This window comes from Melopsittacus undulatus, chromosome 4 (genome assembly GCF_012275295.1).
Source record: "Melopsittacus undulatus isolate bMelUnd1 chromosome 4, bMelUnd1.mat.Z, whole genome shotgun sequence".
NCBI classification, from domain to species: domain Eukaryota; kingdom Metazoa; phylum Chordata; class Aves; order Psittaciformes; family Psittaculidae; genus Melopsittacus; species Melopsittacus undulatus.
This window is the reverse complement of record NC_047530.1, coordinates 94,512,074-94,530,298: the sequence shown is the minus strand read 5'-3', so window position 1 is coordinate 94,530,298 and position 18,225 is coordinate 94,512,074. Positions and strand designations below refer to the sequence as shown.

At 42.8% G+C, this 18,225-nt stretch overlaps 1 protein-coding gene across 2 annotated transcripts in view; it reads right to left on the bottom strand.

The window, feature by feature from the left end:
- The window catches only part of TBC1D12 (TBC1 domain family member 12), a 46,003-nt gene extending 29,608 nt beyond the window's left edge, over positions 1-16,395 (bottom strand). Inside the window, exon 1 of one of the 2 annotated variants that reach the window (XM_034062310.1) lies at positions 15,602-16,395. In XM_034062310.1, the coding sequence (XP_033918201.1) occupies positions 15,602-16,395 (794 nt within the window). The remainder of the gene's footprint in view (positions 1-15,601) is intronic. The other variant, XM_034062311.1, reaches the window with a different exon arrangement.
- Positions 16,396-18,225: the final 1,830 nt, after the last annotated feature.

The window sequence follows — 18,225 nt, the reverse complement described above, 5'->3', positions numbered from 1 at the left end:
ATGTTTTTTGTTGTTTGGGAAACAAGCAAATGTCTGTCACAAAAATCCCTTCTGTGCAAGTTTGTGTTAATGGACTCTACAGATACTTGTGTACAGTTGAAGATCTAGCCACCAGAAAATAGCAAGCTGTAGAGAAGCAGCAGATGCTGATAAATCATGGAAGTCTCCCAAGAACTGCTAAGCTCCAGACTAGCATTCATGTGGAATCCAGGAGAACAGAGAAACTCCAAACACCAAGACTCTCCTATAGCAGTAACTGAGTGAGGGTATTTGGGAATAATTGCTTGTACTCTATTAATAGTTACCTATCATTAATGGAATCAAGCTGTTGTTATTAATAATAGCTTAATTAATATAAGGTTCTGATCCTTGCATCCCACAACTCTGCTTCCACAGGGATGAACTAAGATATTGTAAGTTTCCCTGGTGGGAACAAAGTAAGCACACAGAACACCAAGCTAGTGGTTTCTGACACGTGACTGGGAAGGAAGGCTTATGAATAAGCCATGGTACCAACATCTTTAAAAGGCACTGTCCTCAGTAAATCCCAGAACTGTGTACAATTAGTGAAATAAACAAGTCCATCCAAACAAAAAACTACATTACAGCCTTGCCCTTAAATCAGCAGCTACTGCAGCAGCTGCATTTGAGCCTAATTGGAGGACAATTATTTTCCCCAAAAGCGGGTATGAAGAAGGTATATTCTGGAGTTCCATTCTTGACATACAAAATAGCTCATGCATCCTGACTTCATGGATAGCAATAACCATCTGGTTTCTGCACATACTATGGAATACCACCAGGATTACCTGGCAGTTCAGCTCCACTGCTTCTAGCACCTGTGGAAGCTGAAAGACGCATGCCCTTAACACTGACAGCAATCTGTCACTATGTCAAAGCTGGTTTGTGATTAACCAGGAAGCTGGCAGACTGAAAACAAAAACCATGTAGATACTCAGAAGGTTTTCATTAAGATTTCTGTTTAATAGACTTAGGCATGCTCACGGCTCTTACAAGATTTTATTCTTAATTCTTTTTAAACAAATATAACATTAAAAAAAACTTTCCAGAACATAGTCCCCATCATAATGAAACTTAGGCAGGATAAGGAGGGGGAAGGGGGAAGGTGGGGTGTTGATATTCTTTGGTGTACTGAATTAAGCAAAGGCTTGTTTCACTTTTTATGAATGCACAAATGAAAACATACTATTTTACTTTTATTGAGCAGATACTCACTGAAGTCTGTTTCTTGTGAAGGCAAAAAGCTGGTCAAACTTCATATCATGCCAGAATAAACCTCACATAGGCGTTCTAATTCAGGGGAAATTAATGGGAGGTTTACAAATAAGCTTTGCTGAAGATGGAAAGACACTTTTAATACATTGTTTTGGCAGCTAACAGTATCACATCTGATGTGCTGTTGACAACAGTAAAGCCTTACAAAACCCCTGTTAAAGAACAGCATCTGTGAATGCTTACAAGTTGTATTCACTGAATTGCAGGAAGTGTACTAGATTTGATATATTTGTTGCTGCTTGGAATATTCATGAGTTTCACTGATCCCACAAAAATTCATCCATTGAGATGGACTGAAAAGTCAATGGATTTGGGGATTCTGTACCAAAATGCTATTTGAAAACTTCAGAATTCCTTAAAAAGAAGCTTACACTTTACAACTGAATAATGCTTTCTTTTGAAAGGGCCTGTGGGATAGCAGTATTAAATTAGTTCACTGAATTGAGCTCAAGTTTACAAAAGCCCAGTGGAAAAGCCGCAAGGGTATTTTTCCCCTGCTAGTTTTATATAACCACACTAGAACACATACTAACACTCTCAAATGACACTCAAAAATGTCTCAGTAGGTGCACTGAAAAGCTTGAAAAGTAACTGAAGCAACACAGAATAAGCCACTACTAGCACATACCAATACATCTATACCTAACATGGTTTGGATTACGTTATACAAAAACCTATGGGATCTGACCACACAACTGCAGCTGTAGTAACAGTTACAAGCGGCAGTTTTCTTCTTTAACAACATTCCTTCAACTATTCCTGCCTGCGCCCATGGTACTCTAGGCAAAGGTTTAACCACACTTATGGTACAGTAATTCAAAGATGTTAACCATTTCCACAGGTGACATTCATGTGATATTCCAGTAATGCAATTGTTTGTTTCCACTCTGCTTTTGCTTTTCAAAACACTTTTTTGTTGCTGTTTAATATAAATTAGTGACCATTAAATGCAGCCAGAAATGAGTCTCAGAAGGGGGTAAGTGAAACTTGCTATTTTAACAGGATTTCTTTTGTTTACTTTGGGGTTTTGGTTTCCCCCCAAAAAAAGTGAACACAAGACTTGTTTCCACTTTTTGAGCTACCTATATGCCAGCACAAGAGGATGAGAGATTTCCAAGTCTTAGAGGAAGTCAGTTAAAAATATGAGAGACATTTACTTCAAGCTTGATCTTATTTTCATCCAACACCAGACTAGATATTGGGTTGCCATATTTGTACATCAGCCACTCAAAGAAAGCTGAAATGCTTCAAATAGTAGCACCCATGAACATCAGCAGGTAGGAAAGGCACCAGGCTAGATACAACTCCAGTACTCTGCTTCTAGGTATAACTAACTCATCTCTCCACAAGACCAAGTAGTCTTGCGGTAGTTTTCTGTTTGGCAAAAAAACGTCAAACTCAAATTTAGTTCCAAGCCAGACGTCCTCTTGCTACAGCTCTTTCTTTTGAAGATTACACACATGAATTTTCCCTTTCTACAACTCCACTGTGCACCACTAAGAACAGGCTAAAAATATTTTGCTCTTTTCTGCATCCAAACAAAACCTGAATTTGCTTTCCTTCCCACTCCAAATGCACATCCTTGGGTTTCCAATCTTAACTTTCAGCCTCAAAGAAGCCTGCCAGAAGAATCACTTCCAGTGATTCAGAGCTCTTATGTTGTTGAGATGTAATACTGCCTTGTTGGAAGCAATCAACTTTTACTTCCCATTTTTCCCCTAAAACTCCCATTTGAGTCCAGCATTCTTAACGCTTTGAAACAGCATTCATAAGCCTATATCTGCCCTTAGTCTTCTAGCTTGAAAACAAGATCTAGATCCTGACTTACCATCTCCACTCCATCAAAATGTAACCTGTAGAATTTAAACCCGTGCATTAAGCAATAACTGCAAAGTGTCACCCCCAGCTTGGAATGCCACAGGACTAAATGAAGTCATCTGGTAGCCCAGCTATTCTAACCTGGTTGAGAAGAAGCAGCATGAATTATGTTAGAACTACAAAGGAAAAATAAAATAGTAGTCTAGAAATCTGTGAAATGCAGCTAAGTTGAAAGATGGCAAATTGAAATGCAGACCTGAGGAGTATAGCTGACTCTGCATTATTGAAGTAGTTTTGTGACTTGAAAGTATTTTTAGCCTAGAAAGCCATTCTAACTGTTTAGCCAGTGAGTCTAGCAATGCAGCTGCAATCAGATTTTTGAAAGGCATAGCAACCTCAAAGATAATTAACCAAAAAATTGTGGGCATCCCTGGAAAGCAATCCTTGCAAAACGTGAAGTCTGGAACCACAGAAATTTTTGGTTTTTCAAATAAAATATTCAGAAGTCATGGTTATCTTAGAAATAAACGAATACTGTGTTTAAAACTTGATGCTGAAAGCTAGACTACTATTTTCTAATTTATTTCCCTTACAAGGTAACATCAACCTTGCTCAATATTTACTTACTGATCTACAAATAAAATAGCTCCAACATGTGACCAGTAAGCTAGATTACTAAAAATTACTTCTTTAAAAAAAAACACCTTACTGTTAAAACATTTTTTTCTGTCTTAATTTACACACATAATCTGGTTTGCTGTCATTTTCAATCAACAATCATTTCTTCTCATTGCATTCACTTTTCAAGATCTATGATAACAGGAAAGCACCGAGTAAAGATTTGAAAGCTACAAGAACCAACAAAGGAAGTGAGGTCTGATTATATTTTCCTTTTTATTAAGCATCTAGTTCCCATTATTAGACACCACATAGAAGACAACTGTCTCATGTTAACTGCAGGCAAGCAAGACAAACAGGAAGGAATCAGAATCACATCAAAGCATCCTTATTCTACTGCATGTAACTTGTCTTCACGGAACCACAAAGGCTTAGAAGGGGAATCCAGCATGGAATTAATGTGACAAATGAGCACTGAGTTAGACAAAAAGCAACATAGATTTTTGCTTGTTTTTTTTAAATAATTAAAAGATGCAGTTTAAAAACCCAGTAGCTGCATTTCTCTGCAATAATTAAACTGCATTAAAAAATCCATTGATTCCAATAAAACCTCAGGAATACGTAGTAAAACTCATTTAAAACTGTGTATGTGTTTCAATGCAACCGATCTTGCATCTCCAAAAAGATTAGAGTTCTTCTTATGCATACAGCCTGGTCTTGCTTCATCCCTATGCTAATTTTTAAATAAACTTCCTATGCACATAAAACAGGTCTACATTTGAAATTTGCTAAAATTTGCATTAGCTGAAAGACAAATTGATAAAGAAACTACTTATGTATCTTTATCTAAAGAGCTGTATCATTGAAGAGTTAGAAGATGTCCCATGAATTATTATCGATGCATTTCTACTGGTATAGCATTAAAATTAATCATTTTGACTTAAACCCATACTTACAGAAGAGTCTGCACTAATTCTGAAGACCCCTGCAAACCTGTGATTCCATATTCCTTCATGACTGTTAGTGATCATATAACAGGAATTATTACATTCACATTGGCATTTTTTATGTCATGTTTTTGTCATGTGCAAAATGCAAAAGCCGCTTAAGAACACAAAAGATTTTTTCATCATACTCAAGTCTTGTCCATTCTGTTAAGGTCTTGTGTGCAACAATTTGGAAATTACAGTAGAAAACACATTGCCTGATTATACACAATTAGCTCCTCTGCTTCAAACAAGACTTCTCAATAATTTACATACAGAAACAAATGTAACTCAACTCTAAGCATAAATAATGAATCATTAAAAGGAAATAAAACCTTTTTGGTTAGCCACTTACAAAGCTTGCAGAGCAACAGAAAGTATGATTCTATTTCTACATTTTAAACTGTTTATATACAGTACAAAATTTGTAGGAATTGACCAAAAAATTATCTCAAAACTAATGTGTTCAGAGTGCAGACAGTAATTATTTTAGACCAATGGATAGGGTATTACTGCTTCCCAATTATTTTAGATTTGAATTATATGACATTGCCTAGGAGCTATTTGCTGATTTTCACATGTGTCTTCTCACGTTATTAGTTATAGCTAGAAAAGTGACATGAACATAAAGAGCAAATACCCCTACATTATAGACATGCTTTTCAACTTACCCTTTACTTCCACATTTCAACCTTAATTAGGTAGTTAATATGCAAATGTATTTAGGTTTAGTTTAAAATTCTTAACATGGAGATTTAGAACAAAATACTAATAAAATACATTTATAATTTATTACACATTCTAAATTTTTAGTTTCAATAACTTAGAATAACATCAGTCTGTTTTGATGCAATGCATTTATAATGCTGCTCTGAGCATAAGTTTCCAAGCTCTGCCCTATACTGGAGGAGAGGTGACCAGACGGATTTTACAGTTCACCTCTTCTACCACCTTGCTACAAGAAGTTAAACGCAAGCTTCTCCTTACACTTTGTTACTCTCACACATAGACCTGTCATGGGATGTTTGTAGTTTTAATATCTTTTAGCAGTACAAAGATCTACCCTTCCTCTCACACCAAGACAAGCCAAAGAATATCCCAAACAATCCCCTCCAAACGGAGTTTGATGTTTCCATGTATAATACTCTATAGTCTTAAGTGCTATATAAGCAACTTTTGGGTTTCCCCTCCTCCCTCTAAAAAAAAAAAAATTAGGAAAAGAAAAAGAATCCTGATCAGAAGAATATGCTTCTTCAGCAAAACCAAGCTTGCAGTATTTTTTTTCCTTTTTAATGGCATTTCCATTGATATTATTCACAAACTAAACCCTCAGCTACAATTGGGTATACCTGAAAGTTTATGAACTGTAAAGGAGTAGATGCTAAGGACTGAAGGTAGAGAAGGTTTCTGGTCTCTTAGAGAAGACACAAAGACTAAAAGAACTACTGTGGAACTGCACTGAAGAGACTAAATTAGATTAGCCCTACTGCTCAAGCTCCTAACTGATACCAGTCCCAAAGAGGCTTTACAGAAGGTTTTAATACAGGTACACAAACACTTGAGAAGTTTTAAGAGTTAAAAGCATTTAGCACTATTACAGAACATACTGTACAGAACAATTACTGGTAAACAGTCTTTAACAGTCTACTCTTATACTCCTAAAGAGCAGCTGCACAGGTTAGCTTTACAAACAGGCTTAAACATTCAAAAGCATATGTAAGCAAGCACATACACAAGGTAACATACAGGGTTACACTTTGAAATGCTCAGATACAAAAAGACTAAAGGAAAATAGTGTGGTGTCACCTTTACTTTTCAAAGTGAATTAGCAAAATGACGCTCTATGCCAAGCTAGACTATCATTCTCATATTTAATCAGGCAGTTCAGCAGCTATTTTGACATTACATCTAACATTATGGTGAATCTACAATAACCAAACCTCACTTGCCCACAGAATCAAAACAAAATTCTAGATCACAGCTGCAAGAAGTGGAGAATTTCTACCAGTTGACTACAGATGTTCTACTCTTTTGTGCATGGCCATGGATATCTACTCCAACAAAGCCAGAGCTGATTAACCAGCAACATGAAAACAGTGAATTTTGTTTGAACACAGTGAATGAAATCAGTGAATCAGTGTTCACTCTAATGAAAACAGTGCTCCTCCCCACACACACAAAATGGCCAAGCTGTTTCAGCTCCACTTTTCCAATTCTTTCCAGCCAATTCTTTTCTTTGCACCATTAATGTTCCACACTCCCTTATGCTGCATCTATTCAGAGACTTGCCATACCTTGCAAGTCAATTAAACTCACTAATCCCACAGAAAGCTATCCACATTTTTTCACTTCCTGGCTTAGTGAGCTACAGTATCTCACAGAGGATCAAATATATACCAGAAGCAGGGAAGACACATTCCCTCAGTTTCCTGACAACAGCAAATTCTTCAATCGGCTCACCAAGATACCTTGGCAAAAGTACAACCTAATGAAGCAAACTACTTAACATTGTTCTAGTAATGACTGACTCACTTTTGGTTAAGACAAAAGTCACCATCTTTATCAAAGCAATCACTAAACCTATAGTCCACATGTTCCCATACTATACACATTTTCAAGACAAAGATGAGAAAGAAAGATTTCCAGCCTTTGACACAGCCTACAAGTCTGTGAACAGTAAGATCAAAGATGAGGCAAAGTTTTATTTTGAAGACTGTCCTATGAGTTGTCGATGCTTACTACTCTGACCTGCCTAGCTGAACCTCAGTTAATGTTCTTCCTTTCTGGTCCTGAACAAAGTGTATGCTGACTACTCAATCAGGTAACATAGTACTACAAAATACTACTGCACTGCTTGCGTAGCCACTCCATATATCAGGTTTCTGCTGTGGTTAGCAATTCATGGTATATTTTATGTCACTGCTTCAGCAATAAATTTGCAGAAATATTACAAAATGCAAGAATCCACTTCTGATCTGTTAGACAGAAGCTATTAATGTGTATGAGCCCAATTCCTTTTGGTTTGCCTGATGGTTTTGTAAAAAGCAAGGAAGAAATTTCTCAATCTATCACACAGCTGTCTGCAGAATTTGAGGAACAGCAAGCAATCTGCAAAACACCCAAGGTTTACAGCAAAAAGTTAGAATCACAGAATCATGTTACCTGTTGTTACCCTAACACTGCCAAGTTTGTCAGTAAACTATGTCCCTAAGCACCACATCTGCAAGTCTTTTAAATACCTGCAGGGATGGTCACTCAACCACTTCCCTGGGCAGCCTTTTCCAATGCTTGACAATCCTTTCAGTGAAGAATTTTCTTCCTAATATCCAATCTAAACCTTCCCTGGCACAATATGAGGCTGTTTCCCCTCATTGTACCACTTGTTACCTGGGAAAAGAGACCAACACCCACCTCACTACAACCTCCTTTCAGGTAGTTGCAAAGAACGATAAGGTCTCCCCTCAGCCTCCTTTTCTCCAGGCTAAACATCCTCAGTTCCTTCAGCCACCCAAAGCAGAGATATTTTGTGTTCTGGAATCTTCACTGCTTCCCAGTTCACAGCTATCAGCTGCCCAAATACCTTTCATGGTTTGTTTGGGTTTTTAACGTTTTCTGGCATCCAGCATACAAGCAGCTTCATTACTGCCCAGCAGTAAGGCAGACAAGATCCTACATTAAACAGATACATTAGGTAACTGAAGCAATACAGATAGGATTGAGCTTTGTCAGCTCTCAGACCCCACAGGCTGGCCAGGGCCAAGACCTCCCTGCTAGAGAAAGCAGAGGAGCTGGTGCCAACAACTGTTATTCTTGAAGCACAAGATGTACAAAGTATACCCTTCTCCCATAGCATCTTCCTCAGCACATCAAACCAGCCCTCAGTGACAGAGGCAGCAGCAAGTCTGGGTTTCTGTGGCTCCAACAGAGGCAGAAGGGCTATAGATGTTTCATTGTTCTTGGTGTCTTTTCTCCTTCTAGACAATCACTTAGCTTGGCTATTCTGGAAATCTGAGATTGACAGAACTGTGCTAGGCAAGGGGAGCCATCAAGGCAACTTTTATTGTAGTACATGATCAAGAGAGTCTCTGAGTTACCCAAGAGCACATTAAATAAAGCTCCAAATATAACAATGGAAACTGAACCCTATTTCATCTTAATAAAGGAGTACCTTGGAAAAGGATGGAGAAAAACTGAAAAGAGCTTCCTTCTGCAGGCTACAGGTATTATTTTCAGTCAGGGGGTAAGAAAACAGGTAAGGAATTTACAGGAACACCAGTCTGAGCGTTTGGCTCTTAGAAGTTCTGGAAGAATAAACTCATCCATGACCATCAAACCTAGTTTTCTACTGACTGAAGTCCTAAGTTCACCCACACAACATCCATTCACCTCTCACACTGCTACCCCAGTGTCAGGCCAGAAGCAATATACTCTGCAGGTGTTCACACAGCTGACTGGTTTCCGCAATACAGAGCCAAATTATCAGAGCCTCTCTTTGCAGACCCTCCTGTTGCTCAATATTTATTCAAAAACTTGTCAGATTTTTCTGCTTGAGTCTTCTCAATCTCAGAAAGGTTTGACTAACCCTGGCTAACAGTCTATGCAGTATAAGAGACATCAGGCAGTAACTGCCTAAACTTTACTTCCTTAGAAAGCAGTGATAAAAAGGCTGAGAAGCATAGCACAGTTTGAGGCTGAGAAGCTTAAAGCAATGCCTACTGCCCAGTTAACAAAGCTAGTCCCTTCCCAGCTGACAATAAACAAGACCAATAAGGGATAAAAGAGGACAGGCTTTATATCATAAATATCTCAGCAGTTCCCAAAAACTGAAAGGAAGAATAATAATTTTTGCATCCATGTAAATGAAATGTAACCAAAACCCTTAAACTTCAGTGTTTTTTTTTTCTTAAACAATCAAGACAAAATAGCCTAATGAATAATTGAACAGCCACAAGAGCAAAAGCATAAAACTACCATTTACTTAGAGGCCAGCTGTGGTTAAAGCAACCTCCTTTGGTTGTTGTTTCCCATGTAAAACATTCCCTTTTTAGTCATACCCTATTCAGAAGAGAGATTCCATTCACTTTGTCACACTATGCTCAACATAGAGTCTGTAAGGAATTCCATGACAGAAAATAAGTAGAAGAGACCAAGGAATGAAAAAGGCCTTCTGCAAAATGAAGCAGAGGGGGAAATACTTTCAGGTTAAGTTTAAATGCCTCTGTAAAACAGTCCCGAGCAAACCAAGCTATGACTCCAACAGTCTGTTGCACACTAAACAGCAATTTCAGCTCTCTGGCTTAAAAAAGAAGAAAACACATAGCCCCCCTTCACTCCCTCCCAAAAAACCAAAACCCCCAAAGGAATAAACAAACAAAAAAAATCCTATTAGGATTATAAGGCTCCCAGTGCAAATATCTGTACCAACATAGAATGTTACACTGTCTACCAAGGAGAGTAGCAAAATTGCTAATAATACTTAGGGAAGTTTAAATTGATGATTATGTGTATGCTCTAAGGTCTTAGAAGCAACACTTATTTGGTCAGGTTTTCAGAAGGGAGTGTGGAGACAGGCTGCCAGCAGAAGTTGGAGCAGTATAGCAATCCAGCACCTATCCAGAGTTAAATCAGCACACAATTGTTCCACTACCACATAAGAAAGTCTGTTTGGTTTGCTACTCAACAGACATCCTAGCCAAAATGATAACATAAGTGGAAAACATCTCACATACTTCCAGCGGAACACCATCACCAATGTTTTTCAGAAACACAAAACTCTCTGAAAGCTACACGTCATGAGGACCAGGAGTAAAACTTTCTCATATAGGCACTTTCAACTCTCAGACCTTGAGGACTTGCTCATTTTCATGACTGCTTGGAACTGGAGAGGCTGCTGCCATATACATTTAATTTGCTCCAGTGAAATCTGCACTTGCAAGAGAAACTTCAAATGTGCAGGGGTATTTGCTTCACCTTTTTTATGAACAGCAGGTTTGAGTAAAGTTTTCTGTGTACACAGTTATTTAAAAAGTTGGGAGAAAAAAATGCTGAGCATTTGTCAAGTTTGCTACAGTTTGTTTTACTTTGGAGATTACATTTATCCTATCATTATATTTGTTATTCATAGGACTGAGGGCCAGAAACTGGCTAACACATCAACACAACCTCATAAATGATTCTTCACAAACAGTGAATGAAGAGCCTACAGAGAAGCTTCTTGTTTTGACAATATGAATACATTTTCCTATTTATATCAAGTTAATTATGCCTAACAGGAAAAAAAAACAATACAAAACTGTTGAAGTTAGTCACTGATCTGGGTCCAGGTGCCCTTGCCCACTTTCTCCAGTCAGATGTAATTCAATTATAAGTATCAGCTTGTTCACTTAAGTTACAAGATTGCTTAGAGAAAGCAAAAAACCTACACCTAACAAAGACAGAAGAGTGAAGGGTGTCGTGGGGGGAAGTTTTTTTGTGCTCCCTTTATTATCTTCCCAGTTTATTTCTTTGACCTATTAGAAGCACTCTGTATTTTTTTCTTTAGTAAATCTGAACAAGGTAAAAAAGCCCAAATCAAAACCAAACACCCAAGTCTTTCAGGACTGCAGCAAGAACTGACCAAGTATAGGCACAGGTCATAAACCAAGCATTATGAACTGCCCCCATCAACACGTTCTTTGATCTTCACACAGACACGAGGTTTAGAAGATCTGTGGTAACTAGGACAGCTCACTCTCCTCCTGACTCATTACTGACCAAAACACCATGAAACAGAATTTTTCCCCCACACCGGCACAGTACATCCCCTTAAGTTTCACTGATTTATGAAACAGAAAAGCTCTGTACACAAAGAAAAACATCGATTCTGGTATTAAACATTTACAAGATGCAACTGTAGACTAGGTATATGCTTATATAGCACAAAAAGCTGCCAGTGCTATTTAGTAATAAATTGAAATACAAACCACAGATCTAGAGACATTACTACGTACACAAATAAGAATACTCAGGGATGTCAACCGCTTTGCAAACCTCCAGTCTCAGTCAAGGCTACCTGTAGGGGTTAGGTTAGTAGCTTTTGAAGAGCTACCTACTTGCTGAACCTATTTGCTGTGTTTACAAAGAGGGAGTTTAAAAAGATGTGGGCCTCAGCAATTTCTCAGTTCTTTGTTCCTACAGGTATCAGTCCCTTCAACTTTCCACCATCTCCCCAAGTGAAGATTCCTCAAAATTTCTGGACAATAAGCACAACTGTTCTGGGTGAGGAAGGAAGGAAGGAAGGATGAGACTAAACACATGTTTTACAAGCATTTGTGTGCCAGCTACCACACATGCTTACAACCCCTTACGCGACTGCTCACAGCACATGAAATCCTCTGAGAGGTGGCAGTTATGAATTAATCCTTCCAATTTTACCAGGAAGACTTGCTAAACGGATTCTGGAAAACAAGTATTTGGGGAAGTGGTGCTTTAGTACAACAAAGTATCACCACTGTTGTCAATAGCAACCTTACAGTACCTGAAGGTGGGCCTTCAAGAAAGCTGTGGCTTTTTACAAGGGCATGTAGTAACAGAACAAGGGGGAATAGCTTTAAACTGACAAAGGGTAGATTTAGATATTAGGAAAAAGTTCTTCCCTGTGAGGGTGGTGAGACACTGGCACAGGTTGCCCAGAGAAGCTGTGGATGCCCATGCCTGGAAGTGTCAAAGGCCAGGCTGGATAGGGCTTTGAACAACCTGTTTTAATGGAAGGTGCCCCTGCCCACGGAAGAGGGGTTGGAACTAGATGATCTTTAATGTCCCTTCCAACCCAAACCATTCTATGATACCTATATTTATTCAGTAAATACATGGTTTGGAAAGAAACAATGTCTACACAAGCTCAGAAGGTGCCTGGTATGTACATGTAGAACTATGAAGTATAATTAATCTCTACAAGAGGTTCAGAATCACCATGACTTAACCTCAGCCCTGGAATACTCACTGCTGCTTGCCCTTTTTGGTTTACTGTTCTGCTCTGTATGTGCTGCTTTAAGGGATAAAGCACACTGCAGGTAATCATCATGGTTTTAATTCAACTGTGCATGCAACATTCCTGCTCACTGAACCATTCTGTACCCAACAGCAATCTGCTGGGACTACCCAAAAGTGATCCAATAACCCAAGAATAGAACATTGTAAGCTGCTATGCAAGACCACAAACCAGAAGAACAGTGCCTATATATGATTGTATTATGAATCATAAACAGAAGTACAAAGCAGTGACAGGTGACTTTCAAGAAGCCACCTAATGCTCTGACCATAACAGTAGCACACTGGAGATAAGTGACCATAGTCATGCACTTTTCCTTGCCACGGCACTCTGCTCCACATACCTCTGATTTATTTGAGGCATCCCAGTTCACATGTTGAGAGAAACAAAGAAGTAGAACAAAAAGACAGCAAACACGATTATTTTTCAGTTGGAAGTTGTCAGCATCGATTTGACAGGCTTAATAATTTGGCACAGATACAACTTAAGATCCAAGGGCCAAATATTACACCTAGTACTTACCTGAAAAAGAAAGCTTTAATCATTGATGTGAACTTTCCCATGATCTTAAAATAATTATTACTGACAATCTTGAGGGCACCATTGCTCTTCCTGTCGCAGAGCTCGGGTAAGATGCTGCTGTTGACAGCTGCTCACATTTTCCCCTACCTCACCCCATCACTTTCTCCTCCAGTTCAGTGAAATGCAGATAGACAATTAACACAGATCATTTCAATAACTGCATGGCAGGCCAGTCTGAGAACTGAAGAGCTGGGAGCGAGCAGCTGGAAACAGTAGCCTCCTAACCCAGATCTGCCTGGTCAAACTGTTTGGTCACAGCAATTACACTGAAAGTTTCACAACAAAGGCAGCAGGACTTACCCCTTGCCTTCTCTCATTTTTTAAATAACAGCAAGAAGTGCCCACCATTTAAAAGAATTTCCATATAATTATAATTGTCAGGAAAAACAAAGGGAACTGCAGAAATTTAGACAGTTTGTAAACTGGACAAAGAGCATGACAAGTGCAAAACATCCTATATAATAGGCTCCATGACGCTGAACTGTCTGTGTTTAACATATCCAGCACCTTTTCTTATACACTATGGGAGCAGGTACACATCCTGACAAAACACAAATGAGTTCTCTCTCAGCAAGTACTGATGATAGAACACAACCACCTGGTACTACTTAAACTTTATGGAGAAGCAGCATTTATGGTTCTGTGCCTACTCAAAAATACCACCAACCATCTGCTGAGAAGCTTCACAAGGAGGTATAGTTGCTGTAGCATTCAATCACAGGGCAATTTTTACACAATTTAGTCCTCATTACTGAGAGCCAAGGCAATTCTCTTTCTAAGAACTAGACGAAAATTCACTTACAAATGGCAAATGGCAACTGTCAGTTCTGAATGAATCTGAGCAGTTTAAAAAAAAAAGTGAGAAGTCTAAGCTTTTAAAGTGTCAGAAATAGTTCCGAAAACAAGAACTAACTACTCAAAAAAAAAAATGAAAGTTTTATTACCACTTTTCTAAGAAATGGAGACTACAAACACTGTCAGCACTGTAGCTTTTGCCAGGATAGAAGCAATTTTATTCCATGTATTACCCCAGCCTACACTGGAAACAGCAAACATCAGTGTATACTGACAACTTACACTGCAGACCAAATTCAGCATTTCTATGAGGAATATCCTCCAGAATATCATTAAGCTATTGCTCTGGGGCAAAAAGCAACAAGTACCAATGTCAAACTGTTCAAGTAATGAGGCAAAAGGAAGAAGTACTGCAGTCCACGTAACACAACAGGGAAAAAAAGGGTGAGAGGGAAGAACACTAACAGGAAATATTTGGAATAGAGGAACTTCTCTCAACCCATCCTTGAAACAAAGATGAGATATTAAATTTACCCTGCAACTGCCCCCATATTTATCCTCAGGCAGGAGCCCATCTCTACCTTTCCTGAGGGCTGGCAGAAGAAGCTTATTTCTCAATCAGGGGTCCTGCTTTCAGATCAAACCTCTCTTCTCCTCCATCAATTCTTCATTTATTAGATTTAATCTGTATTAGAGACTCACTCTTCTATCAGAGTGACTGTCACACAGTAAGTATAATAGGGTTTGGAAAATAAAATTGTTAGAAAATTGCTCTCTTCTTCAAACAGAAGTAACAGAGAGTATGCTAGAAACTATTACATTCAAGATGTATCTCCTGTGTAGTATGCTAAGGAGTGACTGATGCTACAGTCTTCAAGTGCCCCAGGTGGATGGCCTAAAGTTTTTGGTGGTGTACTAGAAACTTAACAGGAGTCCAGTTAATTTGGGCACAAAGCCTATTCCTTAAAGCTTTCCACACCACACAGTGGAATAAAAAACCTGTATATACAGTATCAACAAGTAGCAAGAGCTTTATGAGCCTTTTCAACTTCCATGGCCAATTCTCAGAATCGCCCCAAAGGAGCTTCCAATACCAGCATTTCACCAGCAGTTTCATCAGTACCACCGTGTTCATTCTGAAAGTAAAATGCTCTGGTACAGGAAGCAAATTCCGGTTTAAAGTCCGTGTAGTTTGTAGCAGCGAAAGTACCTTCATCACGTTACCCTCACGCCCAACACAAAGCCTCTTCTTCGCTGTAACAATATTTTCTCGGTGGCAAAAGCGCCCGTCGGGGATGGAACCGCTGCCCGGCAGGGCTGGAACCGCTGCCCGGCAGCCAAACCCTGCTGACCTGGACTTTCGGACAACCCAAACACCCCGGCCCAGCCCAACCCGCGCCCTGAGGGGCATCCCCGTCCCACCTCCAGGATGGGCTGTCGGGCGCGCCGGTACCTTTCCCACGGCCTGCCCCTTTACCTGGTGAAGAACTCGGCAAAGCTGCTGCCGGCGCCGGCGATGCCAGCCCGCCGGGTCCTCTCCAAGGACTCCTGCGGCAGCGCCGGTGTCGCAGGAGTCATCCCTCCGTGCGGCAGGTGATCCGGGGCGCTGCGACGGCGGCTCACCTCGTAGGTGTTGCGGGAGTTCAGATTCACATCCGTGAAGCCGAGAGGCAGGGCAGAGAACTCCGCCGCTCCCCGGGAGGTCCGCACGCCGGGGGCGGCCTGCGCCCGCTTGCCGGCGTCCTCCGGCGGAGAGCTGCTGACGGTCCCCCCGCGCTGCTCCGCCTCACTCCGCAGCCGGCAGTTCCTCAACGACTCCTCCAAAGCGATTCCCGCGGGGCCGCCGCCACCGCCCCCCGGGCTGGGCGAGCAGGGCAGGAAGCCCCCGTTCTGCAGTTTCGCTTCCTCCTCCCCCAGCCCCTGCTCATCCTGCTCCGTCTCGGCCCGTCCTGCCCGAGGGGACGGCGGCGGCTCCTCCGGCGGCGGCAACAGCAGGAAGCCGACGTCCCCGTTGGTCATCTTCCCGCGGGGGCCCACAGCGCAGGCGGCCCCGTTGGCGGGCTTCTCCGGGCAGAGCTTCCCACCCGCCGCCAGGTACCGCTGCAGCAGCCGCTCCTGCCCCGGCCCGCAGCTCCTCCGGCTCAAGCCCCGGCTCCCATCCCGCTCCCCGTCCTCCTCCTCCTCCGCCGCCTCCTCCGCCGCCGCCTCCTGCCGGCCCGCGGGAAGCACGGCTGCGCTGCCCGGAGCCCCGGCATCGTCCGGCCCCACCATTTGCCGCCGCGGAGCCCCGGGGGTGCCAGCGGCGCAGCGGGGCGGGGGCGCGGCCCCCCCGGCGCGGTGGGGGCCCAGGGGGGCGGGGCGCGCGCCTTCCTCCGCAGCGGCAGCCGCGGCGCTCACCGGGTCGGGCAGCGGCGGCCCCGGCTCACGCAAGCGCGCGGCGCCGGCCCTTCCCCCCGGAAAGGCACCATAGAGAGGCAGGGCGGGAAGGGCGCGCCCGCCCCCGGCGCGGCCACATCCGGAACCATAGAGATGCCACTAGACCGGATCTTCCCCACCAGAGAGGTGCCGCGGAGGCCGCCCTCCGCCCCGACCGTAGTACATCTAAAGGAGTGCAGCCGCTACCGTAATGCACATAATAGCCGGGACTGACAGGAACCTCTGGCGGTCATGTGGTCCAACCCCCTGCCAAGGTAGGGCCACCCAGAGCAGGTTATACAGGAGCGTATCCAGGAGGGTTCTGAGGAAGGGGAGACTCCACAACTTTTCCAGGGAGCCTGTTCCAGTGCTCTGCCACCCTCAGCGTAAAGAAGTTCTTCCTCATGTTGAGGTGAAACTTCTTGTGTTTTAGTTTATGTCCATTGCTCTTCATCCTGTCACTGGGCACCACTGAAAGAGTCCAGCACCATTCTCCTGCCACCATCCTTCAAGATATTTACATGCATTCATGAGATCCCCTCTTAGACTTCTCTTCCAGACTAAAACAGGCCCAGCTCTTGCAATCTCTCCTCACAAGAAAGATGCTCCAGAGCCCTGATGATCCTTGTGGTCCTCTGCCAGACCCTTTCCTTGTCTCTCTTGTACTGAGGAGCCCAGAACTGGAATACAGTATTCCAGATGTAGCCTCACCAAGGTCGAGTAGAAGAGGGGAAATCGCTTCTCTCGACCTGCTGGACACACTCCTCCCAGGATATTATTGTTGCTCCTGGCCGCAAGGGCACACTGCCAACTCATAGTCCACCATTCACCAATACTCCAAGGTCCTTCTCAGACGAAATGCTCTCTAGTAGATCAGTCCCAACCTCTGCTGGTACTTGGAGTTCTTCCTCCCCAGGTGCAGTACCTTACACTTGCCCTTGCTGAGCCTCATTACGTTTCTCTGCGCCCAATTCTCCAGCCTATCAAGTTCCCACTGAATGGCAAGCACAGCCTTCAGGTTTATTCCGCCAGTGTGCCGCGCCACTCCACCACGGCGACCAGCAGCCTGTGCCCTCTCGCAGAGCCGAGCTACCACTCACCCGGGCCGCCGCCCCGGCCTCGCCACCTGCTACTTGTGCTGGGACTGAATGAGTCGGCGGGGATCCCCCAGCCAGCCCAGCACCCCGCGGCCGGCAGCCGGACACAGTCTCTGTACGGACGCGGCTGCCGGCCCCTGCCGCGCACCCATGGACCGTCGGGCACCTCAAGCGGGGTCCGCGGCACAGAACGCCCGTGCTTAAAGAGATGACCGCAGTGCGCACGGTAGTTTTGCTTTTGACACTTTAACCCTTTTTTTCCCCTAAAGGAGTAACAATAATAAAAAGACGTTTAACAGCAGAGAGGGTGTTGCGAGGAACGCTTGGTACCGTAGGTTAAGATGTGCTTGCGGGAGGTGAGGCAGGACGGAGAAGCGGCAGCATCGCATAGACGGAGCTGCGCGGAGGTAGCCGGTGGCGTAATCCCTGGTTTTAGATAGGGGCGGGCTTTGCGGAGGACTCACAGAGACCTGGCCCCTGTTCCCCGCTGAGGTGGAGCTACCTGCTCGTTGAGGGCGGCGGGGATTGCGCTAGGTGTCGTTACTCATTCCTGGCCCACGCCAGGGTGTTGCCGGGGAGCGGAGCCGCG